The sequence below is a fragment of the Fundulus heteroclitus genome, chromosome 18 (genome assembly GCF_011125445.2).
Source record: "Fundulus heteroclitus isolate FHET01 chromosome 18, MU-UCD_Fhet_4.1, whole genome shotgun sequence".
Classification (NCBI taxonomy): domain Eukaryota; kingdom Metazoa; phylum Chordata; class Actinopteri; order Cyprinodontiformes; family Fundulidae; genus Fundulus; species Fundulus heteroclitus.
This window is the reverse complement of record NC_046378.1, coordinates 18,665,567-18,682,658: the sequence shown is the minus strand read 5'-3', so window position 1 is coordinate 18,682,658 and position 17,092 is coordinate 18,665,567. Positions and strand designations below refer to the sequence as shown.

The window sequence follows — 17,092 nt, the reverse complement described above, 5'->3', positions numbered from 1 at the left end:
GCAAATTCCAAGCTAGACTTCTTATGGCTTTCTTCAACGATAGCTTTCATCTTGCCGGGTCTAGATTGCGTAGGACCAATTGTTTTCCTGGCAACAGATTTCCCCACATGAGCTGTGGATCTGTGCAGCTCTTCCAGAGAAACCACGGGCCTCCATGCTGCCTCCCTGATTAATGTTTTTCTTGTCCGAATGGTCGTTGTGGTGGGTGGCCATGTTTTGGTGGGTTTGCTGTAGGGTCATGTTCATTAAACAGCAGCTGGATTTATTCTCCTTGATGGTGTTGTAATGTTAGAAAATAGAAACTAGTTCAAGGTGTATGAATACTTGAGCAAGGCACTGTACATTATTCTCTTTATTTTCTGGTTCTTGAAAGTAAACATGTGTCCGTCTCTCTTTAATGGGATGTACTCTTGTCTTCCCCATTTTGAGAAGTGGCTAGGCAAATAGCACATCTAGGTCACATCATATTTATAAATCAGGGAAGCAGATGGATTGCTAATTACACTGCAAAAACAGACTACACTAAACTAAAAATAAGTAAAAATTTTCTTGAAATGAGTGTATTTGTTCTTTATTTGAGTGGGTAAATAAGATAATCTGTCAATGGAATAAGATTTTGGCACTTAAAATAGGAAGAACTCATCTCCATCAACTTATTTCAAGTGCATTATATCTAATTATCTTATTTTAGGGATAAAATTACTATTTCCATTGGCAGATAATCTTATTTACTTGCTCAATGCAAGGACAAATACACTAATTTCAAGAGAATTTTACTTATTTTTAGTTTAGCTTAGTCTGTTTTTGCAGTGTAACCGTTTCTCCACACTCTGACCAACCCGTTGGGGTGCCAGTAAGTGTAATACTGGTAATCCTGTTCAGGATATTTTTTTTCTCTCCTTCAATCATATTTAAGGTCGGATCTTTCAAAGTTTCACAGTGTTAGAAATAAAGCGTAATTTCTTTTATTTTTACAAGGGGTGCCACTATATAGGCAAAATTATTTTGTTTCATGTTAGTTTCAAAAATGAGGCATTCATCACAGTTTTTCTGATGGTTTGTCTTATGTATGTCATTAAATAAGGAAAGCATTCACAAGTGTTTGTTTTTTTCAAAACTTGAGTAAAGCTAGATGGAGGATAAGGATGATTGATTGAGGGTAGCAGCTGGTTGCTTTATACATGGTAAACAGAAAAATAAATAAGCAATAAGTCGATTTATGTTTTCTGCATGTTATTTGTCTCTGTTTGTTAGGAGGGTTTTTGTGACTGTCAGCTCTTTTGTTTCTCCTGAGCTATATTTTGGAAAAAAGCAACAGTAAAAATGTTGCGTATCTGCAAAGGGAGAGCACACGGTTATCATCTCATTGGCTGTTACAGGTGTGGGTGTCCCTGGACTTTACCAAGGAGGAATTGTTCCAGGAGCGGGTTTGTGTTCACTTGCAGAAATTATTTATAAAAATCCACCAGACTTTCCTATGATTCTGAGATTCTCACGTTGATATTTTTGCCTTTGTTTTTTTGTTTTTTCTCTTTCTGTGACGCCTTCAGGGTTTGGCGGTCGTGGAGTTCTGCCCGGGGTCGCTATTGGAACTAACCTAAACTCCAAATCAAGTAAGGTTAAGGTTTTTACTCTTGTGTTTTAATGAATTTGTGTTTTTTCTCTTCTTTATGTGTGTACATAAAACATACTTTTTACACAATCAAGACATGTAATTCAAATCAAGTCAACAAAAATCTTCAGCTTTTGGAAAAAGTCTTTAGAGAGAAATGTATAAGTTTAATTGCTTTGACACTTTCTAATGTTTACACGGAAATAATCGCTTTGACTAAAACATGTGATCTTTTGTACACAGTTGGAGGACAACAAGGAGGTCAAGGTCTGGGTTTATATTAATTATATATTTAATATTACAAGGTTGTTTTTATTTGTTAGTATTGGTGGTGTGGATGTGAGAATTAAAGTACTTCTTCTCTGTCTCAGGAACTCGAGGTTTTGGTGGACCGATGCAGCCAGGAGTGTTTCATGGTTACCCCCTCAAATCACCCAAAACGCAAGGTGTGTTGTGGATGCCAAAGTCTTTGTTTTGTGTTGCTCAATTTTGTATACTTGATGTGTAATCTTCTAAATGTCAAGTTCAACCATACTTGATCCTAAAGGAAAATTTAAAAAATATTAGAAAAGTTATGCAACTCGCTTCTCTCTGCCCATTTTATGTCTGACTCCTGTTATTAAAGGCAACTAGTGCATCAACATAGGACCGATACTAGCATGCCCATATTTGAAACTATGTGATTCATGACGGTCTTGATTGGATTAAATCTCATTTACTGACAAAAACTCCACCCACATTGACTTCAAATGCAGATTTGGCAAAAACTTGCAGTAAAGGTTTCTATGTGTTAAGCTTAAATATTCAGGAATAGCTCATTGCTAAAACTGACAAAGGCAAAAAAATATGTCTTCTATCTATGTGGTTTCCTTTTAAGCACAGAAGTTAAAAAAATATTTAAAATAGATTAATTTGAAATCCAGTCAACTGTAACAAATTTACAGAAGTCAACATTTTTATAAAATTTTTATAGTTTTACTTTTGAACAATTATTCATGTGTTCCACTACACATCACTGACTTTGCTTCATTGTCGTATCTAAAGTGTATAATCTCTCCCTTTAGGGAGCTATGGAGCGAAACCTGGAGGTGGAAAAGTTCCTTATGGTAAAAATATAGAAATCATGTCAGATGAAAAGCGGCCATTAATGATGCATCACAGGGCGATCATAACAACCTGTGTTCTAGGTTATGGGGGCTATGGCACTGGTGGAGCAGGACTTCCAGGAGGAAAAACTGGTCCTGGATCCAGGCCCGGATATCCTGTTGGAACTGGTGAGTATTTAAAGAAATATAATAGAAATATCTCTTTGAAGGTGGAAAGTGGCGCTACAAAAATATCTCTTTCTCTGTGTTTTTTTCTGTAGGAGTGGGGCCTGGAGGCGTCTCACCTTTTCAGTCTAAAGCTGCTAAATATGGTAGAATTTCCTAGTGTTCATGTTTGAAATTCTTATTTTCCACAGAGCAAACTAAATATATTTAAGATTGGTATGCATGACGTGAGGCTGATACATCTGCTTGCTTCTTCAGGTGTTGGTGGTGGTGTTGGTGGTGTCGGCGGTGTTGGAGGGGTCGGTGGCGTCGGTGGCGTCGGTGGCGTCGGTGGACTGTATCCAGGGCAGGTGCCAGGAGGTATCGGCATGTAGCAAATTACATAAATGTCAAATGATCTTTGCACTTTGTCTGCAAACTGTCATGATTCACAAAAGTTCAAATGTCGGATAGCAGCTGACGACACCAGACGTATGATTCTCCAGCTTCTATGACACTTTTTCCGATCTTCCTATGTATGTTGGTGTTTCAGAAAACACAAGTTAAAGTTTGTGAAACATCAAGTTTCATTAAGTATTTGGCTTGCTTATGATGCACCCTGTTTTGTATCGGGTGTGTGTGTTAAGATGGAGGCTGTAAAGTTAAGAGACTTGTATTGCGTATGTTACTTCTACCATGATGGCATTGTTCCATTAGTTTTTCTGACCATCTAGGGATTAAAGTTTTATTAGTACTTTAGATCCTTTAAGTGGTAAAATAGTTGTGATCTGAATTAATCTGAATGTTTATTAGCACAGATAGAGTGTCTGGAAACGGTGCTATGAAATTAAACAAAGTGATATGGTTATCTTCTATGGTTACCTGTGTAAAATAGAAGAGATTCCTGGATCAATGTGTTCTTCGGTTTTGTGTCTCTGCTCTGACTTCTCTAACCCAAAAGTCTGTCGAGGCAAATGGCCGTTCACACTGAGCCTGGTTCTGATGGAGGTTTTTCCTTCCTGTTAAAGGGGAGTTTTCCTCTCCACTGTCACTTCATGCATGCTCAATATGAGGGATTGCTGCAAAGCCATCAATGATGCAGACGACTGTCCACTGTGGTTCTACGCTCTTTCATGAGGTGTGAATGCTGCTTGTCAAGACTCAATGCTATCTGCTGGGTTTCCTTAGATAGGAAACTTTTTGACCAATCTGTCTGGATGATTTGATTGAATAGAGTTTGTAAAGTGTCTTGAGATGATGTCTGTTGTGAATTGGCTACATAAATAAAATTTAATTGAATTGAAGTGATGTTCTCCTACCTTGCCTGTTAATGGTATATGCAGGAACACAGCTTTAAATTAATAACAATCCAACATCACATTTCTGTCCATCTGACGTTACAGCATTTGCTCACCAACCTTAAGATGTTGCCAGGTTTAGTTTTTACATTTCATTGTTCAAATATTGACTTATCTCTTGTCTCCCAATGCTCTGTGTGCAGGATATGGACCTGGGTCCAAGGCTGCTAAATATGGTGAGAACCTTCAGTTCTTACTATCTTTGAAGTGTAATCAAATTTATATCTAGTTGTTTAGCTCACAACATATAATGAATTATGTTTGCAAAAAGCATAATTTACTAATCATATGTGATTGCATGATGTTCAGAAACCTTTTGAAAAGCTACTCTAAAATTAACAGTTTCAGGAAAAGCAATAGCATTATCAGGAAATGATAAAGACAACACATATAACACATGTAGTGGTAATCTATTTTAATGAGTAATCAAGAAAAGAAACAAAACAACAAAAAATTGGTAAGCTGTTGAAGGGAAATTGTGACAAGAACTGATGGCTAATTAAAGGTCTATCAAAAGTTGGATCAATGTTTTTGACTCTATGTAAGCACAAAGGTTTTAGATAACATAACTTAATTTAAACGCACCTTTGAAAAAGAGAGACAGGGAAAGAGGGAATTTCAGGTTGAAAAACCTTTATTGTCCATCAGCCTCTCAGCCTAACAGCCTTAAAAGAAAATCAACGCTTTACTGTGCTTTGGGTCTTGTGCCACCTCTCCAGGCACCAGACTGGGTCTTTTGACCGGTGAGTCTCATGGTCCCATTTCCAGTTCTGTTGGTGGGTAAATCTCTGCAGAACATCTGTTCAGCTTTCTTATCTGGCTCAAGTGGTCAGATGTTTCCCACCTTGGATCAGTCCAAAACCAAAATAGACATGAAAAATAATTTAAAGAAAATATCCGAGTGATGCTGAGCACATCAAGGCATGGAGTATTATGTTGGTGTTAAGAAGGACCAAAGTGCAGAACTTGGTGATGGTAAAAAGGTTTGATGAAATAAAGAAGACTTGCAGTATATAGGAGGAATGGGGCAGGGAAGCAAACCACGAAGAGATCTGATAGCAAAAAAGAAACTGGCAGAGGAACGGAGCTCAGGAAACATGAAGTCAGCAGAGAAATCAGAAATGAGTAATGAAACCAGGGCGTTTAAATACAGAGGGATGTGTGGAGAAGGGAAGTGAAAAGTAATCAGGAAGTAATGAGGAACAGCTGAGACCAATGAAACAGATGAGCTGAGGAGGGGAGATCAATGGACTGAAGGGAAACACATGGAAATAAAAGAAAATCTCAGAACGCACGAAGAACAGGGCATGCAGACATGCATCCCTTTACATGGTTTAACAATATCAGCAACACAATCGGTTGAGTAAATACATTTTATTACCTTTTATTTTGTGGTTAAGGCTTTTTGCTATACTTTTTTGCATAAAGTACAAAATGTCTACAGTAAGTCATACCTCTGAGTGTCTGTATTGCTACAAGGAGTGCCAGGAGGAGTGCCAGGAGGAGTACCAGGAGGAGTACCAGGAGGAGTACCAGGAGGAGTACCAGGAGGAGTGCCAGGAGGAGTACCAGGAGGAGTACCAGGAGGAGTACCAGGAGGTGCACCAATTGTAGTACCAGGGGGAGGTGGATACCTCCAACAAGGAAAAGCTGCTAAATATGGTAAGTTGTTTTGCATTTATATTATGGCGTTTGAACAGGATGACGTTGTTATCTGTAGTGAGAGTAAAGGGCAGGTGGAGGCTGGAAAAATAAAGTTGGCAGAAGCGTGACTAAAGACCTGTGTGGGAACAGAGAGGGGGACAAAGGGAACAGTGAAGCTCCAGGGAGCTGAAGTATTAAAGGTGGATGAGTTTGAGTTCCTGAGGTCAACCATCCAACGCAACAAATCAGTTTTATTTATATAGCGCCAACTCACAACACTCGCCATCTCAAAGCACTTTACAAAGTCAAATTCAATCAGACCATACAGACAGTACAGATGTGTAAGGTCCTAGGTCTGAATGCCTACTGGAGTAGCCCAGGTACTCCGGTTTCCTCCCACCATCCACAACACTGGGGGTGTACCCTGCATCTCCCTCTTTAACCCTTGGAGACACCAACACCCAATTTTATTTGTTACACAAGAATAATCCAAATCAGTCTTCATGTTTTTTGCACCAATCTAGGAGAAGAATGTAATGTACTCATTTTCTATTTTCAGGCACAGATCACATTGTTCACATGCATGAAGTAGAAATTTGTGCCATCTGTTAAACTGAAGCGTGTGCAGCCTGCTCTGCTGATTAAAGATGAGGTCTGAAATAGCTTTAAGCTAATTGACTTCTCTTTGGCTTTTAGGATGTTTTTTTTCTATGTATTGCTTTTTCGCTCTGCTAAATGTAAACCAGCTTCCTTTCATCAAAGAAGGAACGCTGCTATCACCAGAAAAGGACTCTGTGGGCATTTTTGTTTTCAGAGAGTACCAAACTGTTGATTTAGCCATCATTCACTCTAACTGTGATGGATTAGTTTTGCTCTTAAAAGCTTAAAGATGTTCTGTTTACCTTGGCTCTGTGAGCATCTCAGAATGAATGAAGTGGGTTCATTGCACCAGCAAAGAAAAGCATTCTTCCTTATCTCATGAGAAATAGTCAAATGACATATTTTAGTTTTGTTAGGACTGCTTAACCAATTAAAAACAAATGTTTTATATAACAATGTACATGTCAAAGAACCTACAGCAGAATTAACCTTATAACCATATTATTAATTTTGGTCTCTTATTGCAATATGAGTCTGCGCAAAACTGAAAAAAGTGCTAACATATAAATGTCCAAGCTTAATTATTCAACTTGAATGTAACATCCGAATGTTGTATATTTTACTTTATATAACAGAAATAAAGTTACTATTTTAAACATTTCTTAAAGCCTTACTAATTGCTACAAGTGTTAGATGTTATGCATAATTAATCAATCAATTACTGGCTTTGTAATTATTTAAGAATCATTTTATCTTAAGAAGAAACAAAGATTATTTAGATACATCCCTTTTTGTGTAACTGTCTGACTAATTAGTTTTAAAGTCAGTCAAATATTTGATTATCAGCTCAGTTTGTTATCACACTCTTGCTATGTGAAGCTGCATCTCAGGAGTAAAAGACAACCAGGAGGCAGAGTGAGGATACACCTCTGCTGCCAGAGGTGCTAAATATATTAAAAATAGTTAACTTAGATGAAATATTATAACTTTTTTCTTCCTTCCTGTGGGTCATTGTGAATTATATTAATCATTATCTCTACAGAATCTTCAGGTAAAGATTCACATCGAGCTACATGCCTATAATTATAGCAGCAAGACAACTAGTGGCTACAAAAATGCAGAAAGTTGTAACGCTGTTTATGCATTTTTGAAGAATCAAGAGGAATCAAGAAGCTTTACTGTCATTGTGTGTAACCATAATACAATTTTTGGTCAGACAGACACCGGCTCAGAAGGCACATAAATACACACAACACACAGTTATGATCTGCCAACCACATCATCCCAGACAGGCTAATGTGTGCATATAGTCTTTAGCAACTAGTCAAAAAAATCTACAAGGAGAATGTTTCTAAAGCAAGTCCTAATTTTTTTTCTTCTTCACCAAAACCTTTGGTTTTAAACACACAAGATGACATTTAACTGTTTCTCAGATATTGCTGACTCTCTGAAAATGTGAGTTTAAAATACTGGGCAGTTGAAAAGTGGAGAATCTTTTTTCATGTGAAATACATGAGCAAGATACAACCAAAGTGTATAAGAGAGATTTTTGGCAGGCAGCGGTGGGTAGAGTAGCCAAACATTGTGCTCAAGTAAGAGTAGCGCTACTTCAACATGTTTTTACTCAAGCAAAAAGTTGTCAGCCAAGGAATTGCTCAAGTAAGAGTAAAAAAGTATTCAGTAAGAAGGCTACTCAAGTACTGAGTACATATCATAACATCTGATGATTTAATATTTAAAAGTCTTTATGGGGGCAGACAAACAAATAAGGTTATGTACAAATTCTGGTATTTGAAAGTGTTTTCTAAATCATTGTTTTAACGTTAAACTTGAAAGCAATACTTACAGTTATTGGTTAAACAGTCCTTAATGTATAGTATGATAGAACAGTGAAAAGTACTTCCAATGACAATATCTACTGTATTCCAATGAGCTCAGCAGATAACATTAAAATAACAAAGCTTGTATGAAAATAAGAAGTCTCACTTTGACATAAACTCATAAAAAAAAAATTCTCTTTGGTCCATTTTTGGCTAAAACAATTCAGTTCTATATCCATGAAGTTACCCGCAGTAGGTAGAGTGGCCAGAAAGTTTACTTAAGTGTAGCGATACTTCAGTATTCATATGACTCAAGTAAAAGTAAAAGTACAGTGCTGTAAAAAATAGTCCTAAACGTACATTTTGTTCAAAAGGTTATCCAAGTAAATGTAACTGAGTAAATGTAACTAGTTACTACCCACCTCTGTTGTCAGGTGTTTAGTTCAGTGACAGAACGGTTGTCCAAATTCAAAAACGTGGGCCTCGGTCCTCTACCTGGTGTATGCTGAGAATATATAAGGTGTGTCGATGAGAAACAGATTCAGGTTATGACCCACAAAATACTTATGTTTGGTTAATTCATAAATCACTTCGATTGTATATTTTAATTACAGTTCAAGATCAATTATCAATTATTTACAGATCAGTCGTGTTAAAGGATCAATTTGTCTGCAGGAGGAACAGGAGTGGGAGGAACAGGAGTGGGAGGAACGGGAGTAGGAGGAACAGGAGTGGGCGTGGGAGGAATAGGAGGAATAGGAGGAGTGGGGGGTGGAGGATACTCCCCTGCATCTAAGGCTGCTAAGTATGGTAAGTGAAAGAAAATATTCTAAAATCATGACTGGAAAAAAAAATTCAATAAAGGTCCTTGCATTTTTTTTAGGTATTGGCCCAAGAGGAGGAGGAGGACTAGGAGGAGGAGGACTAGGAGGAGGAGGACTAGGAGGAGGAGGACTAGGAGGAGGAGGGATCCCTGGAGCTCCATATATACCAGGATATGGATGTAAGCACGTCTAACAGATTTGTGATCTTCGCTCTAGCTGTGAAGGAAATCCTTCATTTGCTGCAGGTTATAGAAACTCAGGCCATCTTTTAACCCAACCCTTTGTTCTGTTTCTGGTGCAGCTTTGTCAGCTGGTGCCAAACCGCCGAAATATGGTGAGTCTTTTGTTTTTTTTTAAACAATCTGAATTTAGCCAAACATCACATCAAATCCAGTTAGACATTTTATTTGGGCACCAACTGTGAAGATGGAAAGAGATTTTAACTGGTTGAATTATCAGCTCCACAAACAGGCCTTGGAGGAGGTGGAGTCCCCGGTGGAGCAGGGCAGGGACTGCCGGGGGGCTACGGTGGTAAGTTAGTTGATTTTAGAGCAAAAAAGGAATCATGTGCTACTATATTTAATAAAATCTAGCCTAATAAACTCACAACTATTTGCAGGCTATGGGGGCAGCACAGGGGTCAAACCTCCAAAGTATGGTAAGACATTCTGGTCTCTTTTGTAAGTTTAGAAGAGTAATTTAAAAGAATAATATTAGCTTGAGCTATATTTTCTCTGTTGTGGAGCCATTTAATGCTAGATTACATGTTTCAGTGGAGCAAAAGAGCAATATTAAAATAGGGAGAGATAAAGTATTAGTTGGAACTGCTTTAAAAGTTGCAACATAACTTGGCAGAATTTTTAGTTTATATGTATGCAAAACAATATATTCTGATAGGCAAGATTAAAATTGGATTGTCAAGCATTAATACAGGTTATGTTAAAAAAACAGCTGTTGTTTTCATAGTGAACCATTCAAACCTCAGTCTGTTTGTCTGAAACAGGAGTTCCAGGAGGAGCTGGAACAGGGTTCGGATATGCAGGACTGGGAGGTGCAGGAGGAGGGCCTTTTGTTCCAGGAGGTGGACAATACTCGGCCGCTGCAGCAAAAGCTGCTAAATACGGTAAAAAATAATGAGCACAAATGGATATATTACATAGACTAAACAGATCTTTACGTTTTCTAAAATGACTGTAAACCTGTAATGTAGTTTGTCTTGTTTTCTTAAACTAGGAGTTTCAACAGGAGGCACCGGGACAGGAGTGGGAACAGGGGGCATAATAGGAGTCCAAGGAGCCGGACAATATCCTGCAGCTGCTAAAGCAGCAAAATACGGTAGATACTGTCAGCATTTCAAGAAAGTACACCCACTTAAAACTGTTCAGTTTTTTTTTTCAAACATATCAATGTTTTTTGAGTTGCACTTATTTTTTCACCAATCAAAGCTATTTTTTTATACTTCTCATTTTCTAAAAATAAGCTTGGAAACGGCGGCTCTGTGTGCAATATGTGGGGGGGGGGGGGGGGGGGGGGACTAATGCAAAAGGCATCTTGTAATTTTCCAAAAGCCACAGGGGGAACATGTAGAAGAAAAGGGCCTGGTTGGATGAGACCACCACTGAATGCCCTGAATGCACCATCTCAATGGTTAAACATGGTGGTGGTAGCATCATACTGTGGGAAGGTGGTTTTCTTTAGCAAAGCAAGTTGGCGAGGGTTTAAAGAACAAGACTTGGAAACTTCCCTAAATCCAGGCTGACTAACCTGGAGCTACTTTACAGAGAACACAACGCAAAACGATGTCCAAAGTGGTAGAGACCCCCAAAAAAACATGCAACTGTATTAGCAGCAAAAGCTCCTTTTATAACGTACAGCTTAAGCTTATAGGAGCTGAATACCATTGCAGGCCACACTTTGCATATGTTTTGTATCATTTTCCTGCAGTGTTGGTGTTTTTTTTTTGTTTTTTGTTTTTTACATATAATCCCAGCACATTTCTTGAAGTTTGCAGTTGTGATGTGGCAAAATGTTTAAAAAAAGGTTCAATATGACTCCTCTTCCTGCCATGTAAGGGACACTAATTCATTACAGTACCTGCTCAAAATGAATTCTGCTGTCTTTGTGCCTCTGAGCCAGGAGTTACAGGTGGTGCTGGGACAGGAGTGGGACTAGGAGGAGTGGGACTAGGAGGAGTAGGACTAGGAGGAGTGCAAGGAGGTGGACAATACTCTGCCGCTGCAAAAGCTGCTAAATACGGTACAGATAATGAGCACATAAACACAGTAAAGTCTGGGGTATTTCAGTAAGGGTAACCTGCTTCTGTTGGTTTAAATCAGGAGTTGCTGGGACAGGACTGGGACCAGGAGGAGTAGGAGTTGTACCAGGAGGTACAGGAGGAGTTGTGCAGGGAGGTGGACAATACTCTGCCGCTGCAAAAGCTGCTAAATACGGTACAGATAATGAGCCCATAAACACAGTAAAGTCTGGGATATTTCAGTAAGGGTAACCTGCTTCTGTTGGTTTAAATCAGGAAATACAGGAGTTGCTGGGACAGGACTGGGACCAGGAGGAGTAGGAGTTGTACCAGGAGGTGCAGGAGGAGTTGTGCAGGGAGGTGGACAATACTCTCCTGCTGCCAAAGCTGCTAAATACGGTACAATTAATAAGCACACAAACAGAGATTTGAAGGATAAAGAAACACTCAGTGTCAGCTTTCTCTTGTATTGGCTATTTTATAAAGATGAGGCACAGTTTCAAAGCCATGTATGTTTTTTTCAGTCTCACTTATCTTTTGTCATTAGGTATCCCAACAGGAGTTGGACCAGGAGTTCAAACAGGTAGAGCCACCGTCATTTACCCCGTCAATTTATGCAACATCTTAAAATTTACTGTGACATCCTGTAGATATAGATTCTGGCATGTACCTGTGCAGAATATCCAAAAGCAATAAACAAAAGCATGCTGAGTTTAAGGTTTTTAGACCGTAAACACTGTTGCCAAGGATCAGGGTGCAGCAGAATTGAGCTACAGCATGTTAAACACTGTTCATGACCGTAAATCAATCTCATAATCCAGAAAAACTGTCTGAGTGGTGATCCTCTAACATTCCACTGAACTTTCCATATTGTACATTATAAGAGACAACATTTCTGTGTGTTTCATAGGATTATGATTTAGAATCAGTCATAAATAATTACACTTCACCTTAAGAAAATATAAAATGAATCAATAACTAATAACTCATAGATATAACTAGATTAATTATAATCCGCTCACTTATGTTACATGTAGCAAAAGAATCACAAAAGTATCAACATCTAACGAACAAAAATAGCCGATTATTCAACAAATTACTATTAAAAGGGACATTTCCTCATGTCTTGGAAATGAAAACCCAAGATATCATCTAAACAGATTAAAGATTTATCATTAAACCAGATTCTCTGTCTCTGGGAAGCTTAAATGAAGAGATTTTAAATCTTAGTTAAAGTGTCCAACTTTAAACTAAAAGGGAAAAGATTCGGGAACCAGACTTGGTTCATCAGGAATGTGTATTTTGACCCCTAAAATAAGATAATTAGACATCCTGCACTTGAAATAAGATGATGGAGATGAGTTAATCCTGTTTTAAGTGCAAAAGTCTTATTCCATTGGCAGATCATCTTATTTACCTGCTCAAATCAAGGACACATACACAAATTTTAAGTAAATATTACTTACTATTAGTTCCATTTTTGCTGTGCATTGAGTCTACCCAGGGTTTCATTAACATGACGCCAGCTGTAAGCTCTTCATCGCAGAATTAACAGAGGCATCTTTGCCTTATCTGCCACCTGTAAGGAAAAATAGACGGGGGGGAATTTTTCAAACAAGTAAGGCGAGGTAAATTTATTTATAAAGCACCTTCAGTAACAAGACAAGTCAAAGTGCTGGGTAGCACATCAAGTCAGTTATTCTAAAATAACCACGGACAAATTGACGATGAAGCCCAAGTTTAAATTGGCAACCTAAAATATACATTAGTTACTTTAAATAGTTAAAATACTGCAGCGGATGTTTTTTCTGCTGCCATCGAGCTATCCATGGTAAGAATGTACTGTGAAATTCTGTATTAGGAGTCCAAATTTTACTTTACGGCATCTATTAAATGCTTTGTGCAAAATCACAGTCCTGTTAATTGATCATAGCTGACAAAAATTCAGCTTATGCAATTAGAAGTTGCGACATACAAATATCTAGAACACATAAAACACAGTAGAACTGCTGATAATTATTAGTTCTACCCTTTAATTTAACCACTAAGTATGCAATGTAATTATGAACAGAAATTGAGCTATCTTCGTACAGACGAACATGCAGCAGTTCCGTAGATCTCTACGGATCTCCCTTCTCTAAATTGCAAAAAAAATGTCCATCCTAGCCTTTGCTGTAACTTTTCCTCTTTGTACTATCCTTTTAGTAATAATAACCAGCTCCTTATTTTAGTTAATTTCATATTACTGTTTTTCGATCACATGCTGCGTTTGCAAAACAAGATAATTTCCTTTTGACCAACATTTTAATGTACTGATGGGCGCACAAACATTTTTTTCTTGGGCATAATAACTTAAGATGTTATGCTGACAAGCCTTCTTACATTTCTACATGCATCTTTGTGTTCGTGTCACTATCCTCAATAAAAAGGTTGTTTTGATCACACCTATGGTTCCTTCGAGGACATTTGGAAGTGCCCTGAAATGCAAAGTAGATTTAAGTCCACACCTGAGGAAGGCAGGCCTCACTGCAAGGCACGCCTGATTAAAGTCGGATTTCAGAAATCAGAATGTAGCAAGTGTCATTTTGGGTAACCTTTGAGCTTTCTGCACTAGGCGTGAGGCCTGGTGTGACTCCGGACACGTCTGTCAGCGGCATTGCAAATGGCTCTATACCAGCTGTGAAACCAGGTGATGCTTTAAAACCTCAGCCTTCTCTGAAACACGTAGTTCATGTGAATCAAGGCGTTACAGCTTATCCTTTTGTGCTTTTTTACAGGGCAGGACGTGGGTGTTGGTGGAACTCCTCAGCCAGGTAGATTACATCTTAAAACTCCTCCATGGGCATTAACTGCACAAACATACTTGTAAGCTTCGGTGAAAGCCGTATCCAGTGATCCCTGCACATAAAGCTCACACGTTGTTTATACTGCTAATGCTGCCAGCTAATGACCACCTCTAGCTCACAGGCTCCAGCTGTGGCAGTATTAAGGTCCACTTCACAGCTTCTACCTTTGCTGGCCTCTCTCGTACACTGGATGAATCTGGAACCTGTTGTCTTTTTGACAGGGCCCACTCCTATCGCTGCGCTTATTAAGGCCCCAGAGGTCCCACAGCCCAGTAAGACTTGCTGCTTGCCTAAAGCCTTTCACCGTACTGTGCAATATGGCACATGCATTTTTCAGTAGATGTTAAATGTTTCATCCAAGTCAGTGTATGTGAATGTAACTATTTCACAGATCAGCATTAGTCGTGTGCTACATTGACAGCATGCAGAATATTACTATTGTGGGTATACATTTAGCAGGTATGCATTTGAAGCCAGATATTTACTTACACTGTATAAAAAGTCTTAACATTCTTCACTCAGTGGCTGATATTAAATCAGAATCAACCTTTTCTGTTATAGGTCAGTCAAGGTCTTTAAAATGATTTAAATTAGCTAAGAAATGTGTAATGAATCAGAGGCAGGGGACCCAGAATTCAGCCAGACCAGCAGAGGTTCAGATCAGGTTCTTTATTAACAAAAATCAAAGACTGGGGCAAAAACCAAAAAGACCCCACAACCAAAAGGCGGCACAAAAATAAACAGACTAGCTGGACAGGCAGGGCAGGAACAGACAGAAACAGGATGGCTCAGATCACTGGAGACAAGGGGTCAAAAATCCAAAAGCAAACCAATAAACAGAAACTTGCAGGTGTAGACTCACCCATACTCAAACAGACGACCTGGCACCAGACAAACAACTAAGGTAGGCTTAAATAAGAGGACGGAACAGGTGAGCAGGGCGGGACCAATTAACCAAAACAGATGAAAGCAATTAAGGGAACATACAGACTAATAAAGAATAAACCTAGGATAGAAAGCAAGACAAAGACTAACGAACACGAGCTGACATAAAATAATAACAAAGACCAGATAACTTAAAACAGACTAAGCATAAATCCAAAACAATACAAACAGAAATAATTCCTTAGACAGAAAAGTTGGCTAACTGAAAAAATAATCTAAACCACAACAGAACGTTACAAAATGTGTCAGAATAATCAGAAAGAAGGGTTCACTTTCATCAGAGTCAGAAGTATAAGTACACTACGATTACTATGTCTTTAAACTATTTGGGAACGCACAAAGAATGATGCCATAGTTTTGTGAGCTTCCGATGGGTTTATTCACAACAACAGAGTTAAATGGAGGCACACATGAAAATAAATCAGCCAAAATAGCAGGAAGTGAATCGTGGATCTTCACAACTCCCTGGGTTTATCCCTGGGTAGAATTTCCAAATGCCTGAAGGTGCGACATTAATCTGTTCAACGGGCATTGGAGTGACCCATCATCGTACTGTCCACATAGACGGGCTCCGTGTACTAGATATGAACTGGCTTTGGTGTAAAATGGGCAAATCAGCTCTAGAACAAAGGCAGAAGACCTTGTGAAGATGCTGTTTGAAGCTGTTAAGAGGGTCGTTATCAGGAGGGAAACAAGTCCCGTTTGTCTGAGGCCATTACTCCCAAAGCAACACAAAAAGCCAGGTTATAGTTCGCAAATGCACCCAGGAACAACAACCCTGACTGTGGAGGCATGTCCTGATCTGTGGTCCTATTAAACTAAAATCCAAAAGTTTGGTCATCATGTCCAATGCTGCATCTGCAATCAAAAAGAGAAAGCTTGCAAGGTTGAGAACACCATCCCAGCTGTGAAGCACGGTGGTGGCAGCGTCATGGTTGGGGTGATGTTTCTGGTGCAGGAGGGACTGATTCACTTCACAAAGTTGATGGCATCAAGAGGGGGAAAAAAAACACGATTTTAAAGCACAGAAGAAATGTCTCACGGCATTCAGCCAGGAGGTTAGTCCTGTAACCGGCTGGTTGCTGGTTCGACCCCCTGCTCTGACCCTCTTAGTGTCTGCAGTGTAGCTCACCACTGCCAGCATGTGAATGTATGCATGAATGAGTGAATGGGGTCCTGTGGACTTGATGTACAATTACAGGCCATTCACATTTACGATGATTCTACACACATGTTTAGGAGATGCCATCACAAAGCCCTGATTGAAGTCCCATAGGAAATCTACTGGACTGAGAGGAACAACAAAAAGTGTTTGTGAACAAGGCGGTTGGTAAAGCATGAGTCAGTGTCACCAGTTCTGTCCGGAGGAATGAGCCAAACTTTCAGTGAACTATTGGGACAAGCTCATGAAAAGATCCCTAAATCATACATTTTAAAAAGATATATTATCAAATACTAAGAAAGTGTGAGTAAACTTTTTTAATTTGAAAAATTTAATGTAAATTCTCATTAAATTAGCAAATAGTCCTAAAATCCTAAAACTAATTTAGCGAATGGAAATAATCCTAAAACTAATTTAACAGATGGAAATAATCCAACTGACCTAAAACAGGAAATGTGGAATCGGATTCAAACAGACCATGTTTTTTTTAAACAATGTGTGTAAATATCTGCCTTCAGCTGTGAACGGGCACATAGCTTACACCACAAAATTTCAATCTACTGAAATTTTAAATGCATCAACTGCTTTCTGAACAACTATTTTACAAAGCATGTGAAAAATTCCCGCAAGCATGTTTCTTTTTACTAACTCATGTCTGTTAAACATGAGCTGGTTTCCAAATGGATGTGCTGTTGAATTATTTCTGTAAATCGCTTTCTAACTGAAAACTGAATGCAGGGTTTGGCATCAGCGGCCTCCAATGTGTCAAATAGTAAA

The 17,092-nt window shown here is 38.7% G+C and overlaps 1 protein-coding gene across 1 annotated transcript in view; it reads left to right on the top strand.

Annotated features, from left to right (window-relative positions):
• Positions 1-17,092, top strand: part of elna (elastin a) — an 88,998-nt gene that overhangs the window by 48,616 nt on the left and 23,290 nt on the right. Inside the window, exons 10-34 of the mRNA XM_036150135.1 lie at positions 1,380-1,427; positions 1,551-1,613; positions 1,856-1,879; positions 1,984-2,058; positions 2,677-2,718; positions 2,800-2,886; positions 2,979-3,029; positions 3,142-3,243; positions 4,364-4,396; positions 5,700-5,882; positions 8,960-9,094; positions 9,168-9,287; positions 9,410-9,442; positions 9,568-9,639; positions 9,728-9,766; positions 10,112-10,231; positions 10,342-10,443; positions 11,245-11,364; positions 11,445-11,558; positions 11,639-11,761; positions 11,910-11,945; positions 13,977-14,051; positions 14,140-14,175; positions 14,430-14,480; positions 16,477-16,479. Of these exons, the coding sequence (XP_036006028.1) occupies positions 1,380-1,427; positions 1,551-1,613; positions 1,856-1,879; positions 1,984-2,058; positions 2,677-2,718; positions 2,800-2,886; positions 2,979-3,029; positions 3,142-3,243; positions 4,364-4,396; positions 5,700-5,882; positions 8,960-9,094; positions 9,168-9,287; positions 9,410-9,442; positions 9,568-9,639; positions 9,728-9,766; positions 10,112-10,231; positions 10,342-10,443; positions 11,245-11,364; positions 11,445-11,558; positions 11,639-11,761; positions 11,910-11,945; positions 13,977-14,051; positions 14,140-14,175; positions 14,430-14,480; positions 16,477-16,479 (1,887 nt within the window). The remainder of the gene's footprint in view (positions 1-1,379; positions 1,428-1,550; positions 1,614-1,855; positions 1,880-1,983; positions 2,059-2,676; positions 2,719-2,799; positions 2,887-2,978; positions 3,030-3,141; positions 3,244-4,363; positions 4,397-5,699; positions 5,883-8,959; positions 9,095-9,167; positions 9,288-9,409; positions 9,443-9,567; positions 9,640-9,727; positions 9,767-10,111; positions 10,232-10,341; positions 10,444-11,244; positions 11,365-11,444; positions 11,559-11,638; positions 11,762-11,909; positions 11,946-13,976; positions 14,052-14,139; positions 14,176-14,429; positions 14,481-16,476; positions 16,480-17,092) is intronic.